Source organism: Chaetura pelagica, unplaced genomic scaffold, assembly GCF_000747805.2.
Source record: "Chaetura pelagica isolate M959 unplaced genomic scaffold, ChaPel_1.0 scaffold80, whole genome shotgun sequence".
NCBI lineage: Eukaryota > Metazoa > Chordata > Aves > Apodiformes > Apodidae > Chaetura > Chaetura pelagica.
Genome location: NW_009951946.1, coordinates 1,753,670 through 1,768,998, shown reverse-complemented (window position 1 = coordinate 1,768,998; position 15,329 = coordinate 1,753,670). Strand labels below are relative to the sequence as shown.

The following is a 15,329-nucleotide window of genomic DNA, read 5'->3' as shown; positions in this document are numbered from 1 at the left end:
AAACACAGACAAAGTGGAATACTGGCTGATGCGTTCTGCAGATCATATTCTTAATCAAATTAACAACAACAGAATACCCTAAGGAATATGTTATTCATAACAAGTAATGCTCCAGTTATTTAGCTACTTAATTCTTAGTTGCCATTAAGTGTACTGAGTGAAGATAATACCAGGTATAACTCATTTCTAAGAGACCAGCAACAAGCTCTCTTATTACTACCCACACCTTCACTGACAGGTGACTTGGACTGAACTATTGTAACAGGAGATACCTAAACTCTCCTGATTCTACTTTTTCAGTTCTTTTAAACACATCTCCAGCTGAAGCAATCCTGACAGAATCTGAACAGCATCTCACCAGAATGACATCTTTAATACAGCAAACTGTTGATCTTCTGTTGACTGGACTGTTCAGGAAAATGTCTTAGATTTGGGGAAAAGCTACCTTTCAATTTCACACCAGTCAAATGCCTCAGTCAAAAGACGTTTTGAATAACTGACTTAGAATTTACAACCACTCCAATACCATCACAATTAACTGTTGTTTCATCCCCAGATACAATGTATTCCTATAGCTAGTCAAAATGTTAGCAACTTAAGGCTCATAGATCCTATTTTGCTGTGATGAATGGCAGCATAACTTTCTTCTTTGTCCCTTCTCTCTTGCCTTCATAAACTATTTCCTTGTAGCAGTGGAGGGTTGGTCTGCTCTTACTGCTCATCTTATTTCTTACACAACAACAATCCAGTGATCCCAGGCACTCAGTCTTGTCACAGTCGCATCTCATAGTAATAGTTACAATTTTCTTTGGAGTTTTGTCAAACTACACTGAGGCAACATTTCTTCAGTCTCTTTCTCAGTCATCTAAACTGTTGTGTAATGCCATGCACTGTAAAGCTGCTAATGCTTTAGTCCAAAAGCAATTACATTTCAGTAAAAAGGTACATTCTCTATTTTAGGTTCAGTAGTGTTTGGGGTATATCTGTGTTGCAAGGTGCTGTATAAGCCCAAGATAATGTTTCCATCTCAAGAAAAATAGCTCAGGTTCAAAAGATTTGCTACTGATGTATTCACTATTCTTCATCTTCACAGACAAAAAAAACCCCAATATTCTTCATGCAACTGATAAGTCATAAGCAGCACCCAGAACACCCTCAAGACTGGATATCCACTGCTTTAATTTTCACACACATGGATTCTGGACATTGATCCACTGGGAATCTGTTTTACTTTTTTTGCCATTTGAAAGGAGCAAATTCCCTCTACAGAAATATTTTTTCAATAGCATGTAGTTCCTACTGTCTTCTACATTCTCATAAGTTGGCCTATGTACATCCGTAAGTCAGTAGATAATAACAAAAATAATCAAGTGTAAACACTTGGGATGTAAACATGCTTTTAAAAAAAATGATACCACGAAATGCCACTCAAAGTTACCGATTAGATATGATATATTCTACCTTAAGAATATACTGATTGGAGATTTTGTCATCAGCAGCCACATACAAACGGATGAAGACGGAACTACTGTATTGACCACGAAGAGTTGCCAAGGTTTGGACTAAGCTAAACCTCCTTTCCGACCATAGCCCTTCAGGTCCAATGTTGGCTTCCAGCACAGGCCAGCGGAAAGGTGAATGCCTCAGTATACTTAATAGGGGTTTCACATCAGCTTTTTCAATTTTATCTGAAATGTCAAAATGTGACAACAATTACATTCCAGACAATTCAAATCCATCAGCAGCCACACAAGACAAAAAGATTTATCAGCACTGATTGATTTCTAGGCAAGGCAAAACACAATAGCTGAAACCCAAAGCCTCTGCACTGCCTGTCAGCATAGAAGCATGGGAGCCCAACCCAGTTTATCTGAATCAACAATAAGCAAGGCAGATCAGCTCCTTTCAAAAAAGACAAAGGGCTGGAAATAAGTCAATTTAAAAAAATATTTCTCGCTTAGAATCTAGCAGAGAAACTTCAGTGGTTCTGCAAGGGGGTTGTTGTACATAACCAAAGGTAGAAGGGTCAGTATCTCAGCACCAAGACTGCTGGGCAGTCTGTCTCAATTGCTGGCAGTCAGTCTCAGGCCATGTTGGAAGAAAACCAGACCGGAATTAAAATCTGTAAGAGTCATGAGGACCAAAAGCACTTTGAAGGACAAAGTCCTCTCCCTCCCAACTCATCTTTCACACTTGTAGCTACATAAAGGTGGTGATGTGTCCCAACCTAGTGTACAGCACCTTACAGCAACATTTTCAAGCTCAAGAAAAGTGATCCGCAAGTGTAGCTATAAGCCTCCCCATCCAAACTTTCTTGACATCCAGGTAACTCGAAGCTGAAGAGTCCGTGACTGTCTATAGGCAGCTGTGTAGAAGTATTTTGATTAAATGTATTTAGAGAAATGTAGAAGGTGCTGAGCAATGGGCTCTTGAAAGTGTCAGTGTGAGAATTTAACCAGAGAGCTCCTCTGATTTACCAGACTCTACTCCTGCACCCCCAGGGCATGGTTTTGTCATCCTTTTGCATAGATAAATATCCCTCCACAGTTCCCTGACAAACAGAAGCCTCTGTAAAACTGGCTTTTTGTGCCTTGATGTACCTCAGTCTTGTTAGCAAATCCAGAAACCTGGATTTTTAGGAGACATCCTGCATTCAGTTGTGTCCAAATCAGCAAAAACTGTGTGTCTGCACAAGGCTTCACACAGCTCAGTAGAGAGAAAAAGAGCCTGCCTTTATCAACACAGGTAGCATGTATGTGTCCCTCTCAAATCAAGGCACTTACTCTCATTCATGCAGGATGCGTACAGGATCTTGGCCTTCTGTACAGCTTCACTGTCTCGTCTCTTGCTGATGGGCTTCTCAAGCAATGCTGAAAAAAAGAAATTACTCTTCTTACAATACATTGGAAAAAGTAGAAACTCTGTTTGCTGCCTCAGCTTTTGCTTTAATCACAACATTAATTTAATTGAGGATGATGTTCCACATAGATTTTCTTAAGCAGTAGCATAGACATGAGAGACTTTCACATTTTTTCACCTCCAACAGAGAATATGTATTTATTTACTTCTCTTTTTTTCTCTTCTTTTCTTTTTATGAGGACTGTTTTAAAGCCAGTTGACAGATACTGCTTATTGTTCATCCTCACAAACAGTCCACCTCAGCAATCTGAAAGAACAGGGAATTACGGGGCAAAGGTGGAAACCAGCACACAGGGCAGGGAGTTAGGAATTCTTGCAAGCAGCTCAGTCTCTGGTGCCAGTATCTTGTGAAATTGGGGTCTCGGTGAATTTGAGAAGGCAACAGAATCCCAGGAGCAAGGCCACTGGAATTCACTTTTGCTGCTTTCAGCAGCAGCAGAGAACTTCCCCATAGTCAGTCAAATACATGCAACCTCAGTCTTGTAAATGGTGCAGAAGACCAAGTGTCCAACAACTATTTGAAAAGCTGCATTTTATAGATCACTCACACTACAGGTGTCAACCTCCTTTGTGCCTGAAAGCCAAACTAGCTTTTCTCAGCTACTACCTCTCTGCACTCCTTGAATTCCTTACATTATGTTTTGGAAGTGAAATAGAATGAAAAGAGTATCTGAATCTCAGCAATTTGTTCTCAGCTACCTTGAGCCATTGTATCCAAGTTGTAAATCAGCCACAGTGCAGCTGCAGATAGATATGCTATGGCTAAATGCAGGGGCAGCTTAGCTTCAGCAAGATCTGTCAGCTCAGGTATGGCACAGCATGTGCGCTTACATGGCCAAGAGGAGCAGGGTAGTACTTATGTACAGCATGGAAGCAGGGCTAGCAAACCCTGTTGGATCTGACCTGGTTTTGTAAGACCCAAACAGGTCCTGCACAGCATTACATAACAGTTACTGGGACCATTGGAGAGTGGCTTTGCTGGAACCATGTCGGGCGTCTCCTGTTGCATGCTCATCCAGAGCTAAAGAGCCTTGAAAAATTCAAGGTTGCCTTCCCTATACTGTACTCCCCAGTGCTCTGGGTTTCGAGAGGGTTTATGAGAAAATGCACAAGGCAAACTGACCTTGTGTGATGCTGTGACTCAGCAGAGACACGTGATCCACACAAAGGGGTGAACAAAGTACAACACAGGAGTCTCAGTGGGTTGTCAAAGCAGGGGGCCACTGGGACTGCATAGCACCAGCCATGGCAAAACCAAACTACTTCCAAACAGAGCTCCATCAGGTATCAATGCACCTTTTACTCTTCTCTGCCAGTACTGGCTGGGGTGATGCAGAGTACTGAAGAGGTGGTGGTGCTGCCGTCCAAGATCAGCACCCTCCTGCAAACAGGCAGCAGCTGCTCAGTCTCCAGCCTGTCCTTCCGAGAGGTTTGGCAGAGTCCATTCTCTGATGTCACATCTCTTGGGAGGTGAAAGTTCAACTCAGTGACACCACTCAGTTCTATAGCTGAGAACAGTCTGGGTTTGTGCTGCTCCACTCAGGATAAGGAGCTCACTGCTGGAGGTAGGATTTAAAGACACTTCTTTCTCAGGATTTTGCTACCACCTTGAAGAACCTACCGTGCTGCACCTCTCAGACATTCCCCACCTGTGTTCATCTAAGCAGCTACTCTCAGAGGAGCATACTACTGACCTCAAAGTGAAAGAATAGTGACTCATAACCTCATGACCATCATGTTGTCATTAGTCAAAGAATAACTTTATGATGAACAAATAGCACTTACTCTCTCCATCCAAACCCTTTTCTCCTTTGAAAACAAACCAACCAACCTCACTACAACTCATTTTCTTGAAAGTTATAATGAGATTGTTCCCTTTTGGTTATAGATAAGCATTTCCCTAAAAATACTGTTGAACAGGATTCCAGATAATTTTTATTTCAAATTCTCAAATTGTTAATATTTCTCAACTTGTCATATATAATGTAATACCAATAACTGACTGTACCTTCGGTGTGCACAGTTCTTAGGAGAATAATCAGACCTGTTCCAATTTTAAGAATGGCTTTTTAAAGAAAATATAAATAAAATCTACATAAAACTAAGGATGAAAAAATTCACTCTTATTAAAGTTATTGCAATAAATTCTGTTCCTTTCCAGTGAACTCACCAGTCATGAAACTCTGAAGCTAATAAAATTCAATGGCTAAAGCCCAGCTAAAGCTCAGGAGGGATACAGAGAATGAGAGCCAATAAAATAAAAAGAACTCTAGGAATACACCTGGATAAAATCCTGCTAAAATCACACCTGGTGTTTTCCCATCATTATGAGACAAACCGAAGTTGTAACACTCTCTGGACTCTCAAAGAATGAGTTGGGTAGATGCTGCCAAATTGCTCAGAAGTAATTTATGAAGAAAAATCTTGGTTCTAATGATGTAAAATCCAGGGATCAAACAAAAAAGCATTTATGAAATGGTTGAATCCTGTGGATGCTGAAATAGAGGATGTGAACCATGAGTGCTCTTTTAAGCTGTTGAGGTTCCTCTGCCTTAGCCTCAATCTGCCAGAAAGATTGAGAGTCTCAACCCTGGAGCATGGGTCAGATTCATTTGATTTCTTCATTAGCTAACACAAAATCCAAATTTCCTATTGAACTCACAAATACATATGGATTTTACATTGTCCTTGATTATTTACATTCTTCTTAAAGAAGAAGAAGTAGAAAAGGCAAGAAGCAATGACGACTAATCAAAATATGGGTAATCAGTCCCTGTACATGTTGCTATATCCATGGAAAGAAAGCCACTACTGTGACAGAAATCAATGTAGACACTTCAAGCTAACATTGAATTAGCAGTGTCAGGTACTGTGATGAGCCTCGGCCATAGCAGCAGGCTGCAACAACCCCCCTCCTGCGCTGAGCTTATCTAACTGTGTGGGTGAGCACAGGCTGAGCTCTGCAGTGCAGTATTTTTGAAGGTCTGCAGCTCACTTGATGCTACCCAAGGACCTCGACAAGTTGAACAGATCTGCCTTGGGGCTATCCTGTGCTCTCACCAGCACTGAGAGGCACTCTGAACAATGCTCCACCTCTTGATGTGCAACTTTTCAGGCTTCTACACTGCAGAAAATGCCAGCCGTTGACCCACAAAGAGGAAATTCAGCCCCTCTGAAATAATTCAACTCTGAAAGGACTGCCTTTCCACCTTGCAAAAATATAATGGCTTCAGAGATTTTTCTCTGAAAAAATTTCTTCTTTCTGACAACAGAAAGAAAGCAAAACTTATGAGTTCTTCCAAGGGATTGGAAGAGAAAGACCAGCACAGACCAGCTAATGTTCCATGTCATGAGACACCCACAGAGCTGCTGTTGAGTTAGTTCTCTCCTCTGCCTTTCCAAGCACCTACTCTCACCCCTCTCTAGGGGATGCAGTGTGTTCATGCAAATCTACTGAGATCAGTCTAACAGGTCTTTCTGAAGTTCAGTGGCTGGAATTAAAAACTCTGGGCAAGTTATGGAGACCAGGTTTACCAACATTTTGACTAAAGTAGCTTGCTCAGTGCTATGAAGGACATTGAGTCAGTTCTTCTTGCAGCTTTCATCTTAGTTTTGTTTTGTTTTTAACGTGGTTTTCTTGTTTCAAAACAAAAAGCTCCGACACTCTAAAGCAGTCTTCCATTTTAGGACATTAACTGAAGTAAACTTGAATCTATAGGCAGTTTCAATAGACCAAATGACATATCCTTCACCAGATTCACTGCCTGTGAAATAAATTTTATCCAGCTTCCATCAGCATCTTTTAGGTTCATCTTTAAATAAGAAATTTTAGGAACAAATGGCTTTGACCAGACTAGGAAACACACAGCACTCCAATGATTTTAAAAACCCCTCTTGAAATAACTGTTCATTTGTCAGCTCCCAGTTAGATGTTACAGTGCTAAAGAGGGAATAGCAATCGAGCTGAAGAGATTTTAAAAGACCCCAGTCTAAGCTGATTTTAAAACCTCTGACAGAACACAGGATCATTATTAACAGCAATCACAATTTAACAACTTATTGCTGTTACTGACCCATCACTGGCCTACTACAAATGCAAAGCAGAATATCATATCCAAAAATCACCAGGACAAGCAAAGGGAACCAATATAGCTTAAGCCACCTTGAATATAAAGTCTGAGATCATATTTCCACAGCCAAATACATGTGGTACATGTTTGAATGGCTGATCTAGCAAAGCAGCTCTTCTTCAGTCACATCTTTTGTTTCCTTCACTTTCAAATTATTGCCAAAGTCATTCCCTTTGGGATAATGGGGATCTTGGCCTGCACTACTGATCTTAGCACCTCATTGTCGGTGTTTCCATATGCACAGGATGCCCAGATGAATGATTTATTTCTTCCTTCACATAAAACTTAGTTATGGCAAGTGTTAGAATGTACTGGTAATTCTGTTCCACAATGCTGAAATAACAGTATCTCATCAAGCTACCAGCACTTGCATGATCAGAAACAGGTTAAAGGTGTTCATGATATCCCAAACATTCTGAGGTTACAAAGTGCTTCCTCATTCATTTTCTTCTACTGTGGGTCTCAGGGTGGGAAGGTTCCCACTACAAATCAAAGTTTTTGTACTGCTGGTGGCCTAGGTCAGGCAGGCTTGCAACATCTCTCTCCCTAACTCTTGTACAAAACACAAACTCTCAGCATTGCCAACAAAAAACACACCGTAACTAAGAATGATTCTCCAGTGTCTGAATTGTAGATGCTCAGATTGGCGGTCAAGGATAAAAAGCCACAGCTGAGGGGAGGGGTGTAAAGCTGGGGTTGGGAAAGAAAGGAAGGAAGGAGGTTTATATTGAGTTGCCTTCAGATGGTGCTTTTCCAGGGCAAGAGGGCTAAAAAAGGGCAGCTTCCTGTGGCTCACTACCCTACAGTAAATACCAATCCTCTGTTGTTAAAAGTGAGAGCAAGGCACTTTACAAAGTAAGCTTTGTTAGTGTGTGTGTGTGTGTTTATTTAAGTGCATACTATTCTGAACCTGCTAAGGATAGTCTTGTGGTTAAGTGTTACCTTTAATCTTACTTTCCATTTCCAGCCTTTGTTGATTTTCCAGCCTACTGTCTCACACAGCTTTGCTTTGTTTTTCAACCACCGTATTTTATTTAAGGCACTGAGAAAATTCTGTACCTTACCCTCTTTTGACTTTGACTGCATGAAAAAAGGATTGTACAGCTAGATTTGAAAGAAAAAGAAAGAAACATGCATACCATTTATTCAGATTAGGAATATTGCTTTAATTTATCAGTGTCCTGATCTGCAGATTGTAAATATTCTTCATCAGACAGTTTTCTAAATATGCAGTTAAGTTGCATTCCTGAGAAACACTGTGATTCACTAAGCTTATTACTTATTCTACAGAGAAAAATGTAAGTTTTCTCTGCAGTTTCCAACCCTAGATACAGACAATACATTATGCTAGCAAAGTTAGTAGCTTTTTTTTTTCTCCACTTTTGTCCTTATCCTCTTACAAAACATTTGTTGTATGTGGAAAATGCAACCTAAAGTGTTTGTACAGTGATATCTGAAATGTATTATAATGCTTTGTATCTTGAAGAAAAACAACTGCATGTGCAAATATCCCAATATGCTTAGACTTAAAAAAAAAAAAAAACAAAAGCTACATAAGAACCCCAAGGGGACATCCCATTTCCTGGAAAGTTGTAACCCTGGAGGAGTGGAAAGCTTGAAGCAGCCAAGTAATTCAACATAAACTCCCAGGGCAATGCTAGAGCAAGCAGTTTTGAACTGCCAAAATAAGGAAGTATCAAAGTGGGGAGATGATGATATTGTTGTGTGCAGGCTGGTGAGACAGGTTGGAACACTATCTGCCTGTTGGTTGTTCCATATTTTTAGAACAATGTTGGACAGCTGGACAGGATGTAGAAAAACATGACAACCATATGAATTTTTATTTGAATGGAGTGGCTTGAGAAATGGAAGAGGGTGGTGAAGGTGGGTACCATGGGGAGGTGGTTACTTCCCTATGCATGAGGGAGTATGATTTATCTCAAACAAGATGGCAGAAAAGTGATAAGATTACAGTATGAGAAAGTACTTCACAATTAAAAATGCTTGGTGCTAAATAGGTTTGGTGGTTTACTCTATTGAAAAAAAGATACAAAGAAAGCCAACAATTGGAATATGAAGACAAATTCAACAGAGACAGTGATTAACCACTGGAGCCAAGCAACCAGAGGAGATAGTGGCTTCTCTGCCCCTTAACATCTTCAAGACTTGATGCTTTTTTGGAAGATAAGCTTTAGCCCAATGTGAATTGTTTTATCTCAGTGCAAGCTATTGAGCTGCATTACATGGGTAATGTAATTGTCTGTGATATGAGAAAGGTCACAGGAGATAATTTAGTGGTTATTCCTGGCATTACACGCTATACATTTCGGATAAGGATCTCAAAGCACTCTTAGACATGTGGAACCAAGAAGATAAAGCTATTATTCATTGTTGCAGATAAAGAAAGTGAGCTACAAAAGATTAATTCCTTGCCATCTAACTCATGTCAAGAGACCTCCTGATAGGAATGATGCTCCATCATGAGCATAAAGCTTGCTAAACTTGGTCCAAGCACTCGAAGAGCTTGATCCTTTGGAGATGGTGGATGTCTTCCAGTCTCTTTAATGTCAGTGACAATGGGAGTTGATTGGCATTGCCTGGAGGATGCTCAGGGCTACTACTACTAAAAGCAATTTATAATTACTGTTTTCAGGAGCAGCTATCAATCACAAGTTTTGTTTGCTTCCCAGGTTAGCACAATTATGTGCTACCTCTGTGAAGAAGCAAAATCCAAGTTATCTTTTGGAAATATGCAGGAGATCCTCCGATGCCAGCAGCAAGGATTTCAGCTTAAAAGCAGAGAAAAACCTACTCAGATCTTGGTTTGAGTTTATCAATCAAACCAAACAAACAACACTTGTGTGCAGAATGTCATTCCCTGAGCCATAAGATAATAATGATTAATCTATCCCTCATTAAGAACGTCTAACCCTTAAAACCTGTATTTTCTTCCCACTAAAGAGCTACAGCAAAAGAATTACTGAAAAGCGACCATAACCTCTAAAGCCCAAGTAGCCAACTGCACTTTTGCCACTAAGGGCACGTAAGGACTCCAGCTGTGCCATAAAGGCACTGCCCTTCATTCAAACTCCCAGTATACTGGATTTGAGAAGTCAAGCTCAGTATAGTTCACAGAGCAATGATTTGGTCGGGGTGCTAAAGGACACACACACAAAAAAAACCCTTCAGAACCACGCTGCTGTTACGGAAATCATCTAGACAAATATACAGTCTTAATTACAGTAATACAAGCTTACATGTTCCAAGAGTGATTATTTCAGAATGGTTTGGGGTCAGCTGATGTTCATTTAGGGTATCTGGTTTCCAAATCCTTTTTTTCAGGGCCTAAAGTCAAGCAAAGAAGAGCTGGCAGTGACAAGTGTTATAGATGAAGGCGTACAAGGGGCACAGTGTTCTACCTCAAAATAAAAGCACTGGCCACAAGTTCTATAATTATACTCAAGACTATTGCAATTGCTTGACCAATGGTAACTTCCCTATCTTGTCCCTTGTCTATGAGTTTAATAGACTGCAGCACAAACAGTTCAGGTTATAAAATCAAAGAAGAAAATGTTTTTTATATATATATATAAATATATATAAATACATATAAATTATATATATATATTAAAATAAATTTGGAAATCTGTCCCTTATAGCTGGAGAGGGGTATAGAGGGGACAGTGAAGTACATATTTAGAGATATAAGTTCTAAAAGAAAGTGACAGATTTAACTGACATATTTCAAAGCTACATATTTCTTGGGAACAAAACAAGAACAGTCAAGCCAAGAGTATTCTTAGAGTTAAATCTGTTCTCTCAGAGCATTCTACTGAAAAGGATGTGGACATCTCCCACTATACAATGCACATTTAATGTTTCAGTACAACTCTATCCTTCTTAGCAGGTTTAATTAGCATAGGTCAAACTCCCACACTAATGCACCTGCCTGGCTTCCATTTCAGAGCTGCTTCACTTCTGGGAGCCTCAGAAGGAAAGCAGAGCTAGTTCATGCCTACCTGGAAAAACACCAGAGACAAACCTCCGTGAAGAGTGCAGAAGCCAACTTACAGCCTTATTCTGACACCAGTGTAACCCAACTTCAAATATATGAATTCAAGGCCTGATTAAATTCCCTTATGCTTTTAAAAGTTATTTCTGAGAATTTCTCCTGCTGTGCCACTTCAGTGTACAGTACAATCCATTTCTTCTGTTACAGTTGATAGCAGTATTTGTTTTCTGAGGCTTCTCTAAAATATGAGCTAACTTAAATTTATTTATTTTTGTAAACCACCTGTTCTGCTAACTGTCCTGCAGTGCTTCTTGCTAGTTCAAGTGTCTGGTGAACAGTCCAACATGTGCAGTCTAGAGTCCTCATCTTTACAAAACATGAGCTGCAAATGATTGGTTTTTAAATAAAAGTTTGCTTCCAGGATTCCAAAATAAGAAAACATATCGTTTAAAGATGTAATTTTCACTCCGTTGCAACTAAAAAGGCAAAAAATGAAAAATATTCTCACCACTGTAGTTAAAATACTTCTAAATATACCAGCACCTTCCTGACATTAAGGCTGTTCATTCTTTTTTTTTTCTTGGTGGCTGCAAATGTGGCTTAGTTTCAGAGGACTGGAAGGGAAGCAGTTAGAGCATAATGCACTACCAAAATTATTTAAATGCATGCATAAACACATTTTTCAAATTTCTAGTGCATTATGGTCCAGATTTCTCTAGTGTTTGCTAAATATATCTATATATGAAAAAACAAACTAGTGTCAAAGGCTTACAAAAGTCTTCCTCCATATGTTTAAAACTATCCTTGCCTAAATAAAGCTTTTCCCTATTAGTCTAAAATAAAATAGAAAAGGAAGTCAGTATATTTTTCTGGTGTTTATAATGTAGCTTTTTAATTTTACCAAAGCATACATTAATTCTACTTTCAGACATTTTTTGTTCCCTCCTTAATCCGCCTTCTACTACTTTCCGACCATTTTTTCTCTCAGTTTCCCATTATAAATAATCAAGTCACCTGAATCATCTGACTGGAGTATAGAAGGATTTAAAATAATCACTCCAAGCAGCTTTCATAAAGGCAAACTCCTTGTTCATGCAGGAATACGAAATAATGCAGAGTACTATACAACAACTACCTGCCATATTGTATATTCCCACCATTTTGGAAGGCAGAAGAATCCACTATGCCAATGAATGGGGCTATTAGTACCTCTCAGCAGGCCTACAAAGCCTCAGATATGCCTCAAATATAACAGTTTCCATATTTTCAGACCATAAACTGTTTGCTTGATTGTTTGTTTTTTAAATAAAAACCATCACTGTATTCTGCTGCTGCAGGTGTTCATTCCTTCTACTTGTCTTTGTGAAGCTGATGCCTTAATTTGGCCTGCTTTGTTTTGATAAACTGCATCTCCCCCACCCCTTGTTTAATCTTGTGGGTCGTTTCTTTGTTTGCTTTGTTGTTTTTGTTTTGTTTTTGTTTTGTTTTTTAAATTTCATTATCGTCTACCCATCGTTAACCAGCTCAGAAAAACGTTTTGAATGTTATAAAAATAATGTCCATCAGCCTGTTTCTTGATGGCATTTTGGTCCATCATGGTTAGACCAGTGACTCTTGAAAATAACCAGCCCTTCATTATTAATTCCTCTGACATTCTGAGAGAACATTTCACTATTATGAATTATTTTTGCATTAATGAGGATGTAATGAATATGCATATCCTTGGGAATTCATGAAGAGTTAGTAATTAATCAATTCATATAGGTTCTAATTCCCAAGCAACAAAAATCAAGTACATCAAACAAATGTTCCCAAACACCAATTTCATGAAAGGATGCTATATTTACACAACTAGGCCTAATGAACATACTGGCATTTTAGGGTTCTCCCTCACCCCTTGAGAAGAAATTCCCCAATCCTTTTCTTGAGTATCCATTTTGGCAATATGGAAGTGCTCATGGAAATGGCATTCAAACAGCTGTGCTTACATAAATGCTTCCTAATGCTGCTCAGTGCCCTGATGTACAGCACATTTCCTAAATGACAATGCTGTTTGTGTCCACAGCTTCAGCACTTTGTAAATTCTCTGAGTTTGTATATGAAAAGATAAGCACACCCTGTGAGTTCCTCCAAAAGTCAACTAACATAAGTGTACACAAACTGTAACAGAATGAAAAATCAACTTCTGGGAATGTGAGACCCTCTGTTCCTAAATCTAAGTTCAATATCTTTTGAGCAATACTCCTCCCTCCCCTGCCCCTCTAGCCTCCCAGTATTGTGCTGTAGGGGATAATACATCATGACAATATTAGGTGCAAGAGTTTAAACTGCACTTAAACCAGAAGATTGTGAGATCCCCAATCATTACAATATAGGTGGAGCTCCATATTAAACAGGAGCATTAAGCTTTACTTCATAGTATTAATGCTTTCAACATGTATTTGTGTAATTTTTTTGTTAGTCAGAAAATGGGAAATAAGATGTCATGGAGTGTTCTGCCTGCCAAGGTATGAATTCTCTTTAAGCAAAAATACCAGTTCAAAGTACAGTCATATAGTAATTTTGAAATTCAACATCTGCAGATTTGAACATATAATCCTTCTGTAGGCAATGGCCAAAAGAGAGGTTGACTGCAAATCCAGGAGGAATATTGTGCGGCTTGTGGCACAGCAGCGTGGCACAGAGCTTGCAGGAAGATGCTGTTCTGTTCTCCCAAGCAGGGAGATGCTGTGGGAATCCTGTGGCTCAGTTTCTGTTCTGCCTTAAAACCTCATTTAGGAACCAAAATTATCTCCTTTCTGTACTCATGGCTTCCCAAAATCACCCATTACGAATACAACTTTCATTTTGAGCAGCCACAAAGCCTGGAAAAAGTCCTGGCTTCTCCACCTTTGAGTCAGGTACTTCATTTTACTGTAAGCTATTAACTTGTTGCTCAGAGAGATTTACCTGACTTATGCTAATTATGTCTTTTCTTACATTTAGATGAATAAGCCATTATATAAAAGATCTGGACCCCTGAAAAAAAAAAATGTCTGCAACATTGAAAAGAGAACCCTTAATAGTAGAAAAGACCAAGCAAAACATTGTTAAGAGCTGTTGCTGCTTGCTGCTACCTTGTTATCCAGGAGTTGTTATCCAACAAGAAGATACCAGAGACAAGAACATAAATACCTCCTGAGGGTTGTTCAGTTTTGTTGTTTGGTTGATTCGCTTTTTAATTACTGCTGGTACTCTCCCTCTTACTGGGAACAGCTCTCAATCAGCTATCTCTGAAGGAAGAAATCACAAAAAACAGGCCAGCTGATCCAGGAACCTAGAGGTGAGCGTCAGCAGCCACATTCCAGTTTTCATGGGCTGCATCCAAGCCTTCCCAGCGGTCCCAACCAAGTCCCTGCCTTCTCTTCTCCCCCAGAAGAGAAATCAACTCTAATAAGCCCTGTGGCAAAACAGCCACATGACACTGACAGCAGCCACTCAACACCAACTCCTGGAATTTATCTAAAAGGATCATCCTATGGTCAAATAGCATAAATTCTCATACAGAGATATTTGTTGTTACTGGTTTTACTTTTAAAAGAACTTACTTTCAAATAAGAAAGATTATATTGCAGATTATATTGGGAAAACTTGCCTACACTGCCAAGTTATTTTATTTGCCGTCTGTGTCGTGCTCTTTAAAAAACCCGCACACCATATCCTCCTAAAAGTCCCCCATTTCTTTCCTTTTGCCACAGTGGAATTTTCTCACTTTAAATTGACTGGCATTCAGGAAACAGCCATGCTAGAAAGCTTAGCACAGCAAATTGGACTGAAGGAGGTGTCTCACTGGGCCAGGATCAGGATGGAGACTTAATCTGTAAACTGGTTTCCACAGCCATAAATTTAATTTAAAAGGCCTGGAAGACATATTCACGAGTGATTCATGCAATTTAAATCAACTCCTTTCCAGTGCTGAGATTTAGGAATGTTTGCATAGTTTGGTCTTCTTTTTAATTTATTGCTTCCTGCATGATCACTTAAAACAAAAGGAAAAAAAAAAAAACAAACTCACAGCTGTATGTAGTTGTTCTACAGACTTCAGAGTAAGGAAAAGAAACTACTTGGTTCATGATCAACGTTCATCACAGGTAATAGGCACTGATTTATTTGCCTCAGACTTCCAATTCTGAATTATTCACAAAATACCACTTGCATTTCAATGGTAAGACAATAGTGCTCCTAAATTCTTAATTGAAGTCACCAATCAAAACTGGAAAATTCAGCAG

General features: G+C 39.3%; 1 protein-coding gene across 1 annotated transcript in view; it reads right to left on the bottom strand.

Annotated features, from left to right (window-relative positions):
• Positions 1–1,461: 1,461 nt before the first annotated feature.
• LOC104388438 (metalloendopeptidase homolog PEX-like) overlaps positions 1,462–15,329 on the bottom strand; it is a gene marked incomplete at its 3' end in the record, with an annotated part of 28,777 nt that continues 14,909 nt past the window's right edge. The window contains exons 4-5 of the mRNA XM_009997304.1: positions 2,784–2,870; positions 1,462–1,688 (exon numbers count right to left, since the gene is read on the bottom strand). Coding sequence (XP_009995606.1) covers positions 1,462–1,688; positions 2,784–2,870 — 314 coding nt within the window. The remainder of the gene's footprint in view (positions 1,689–2,783; positions 2,871–15,329) is intronic.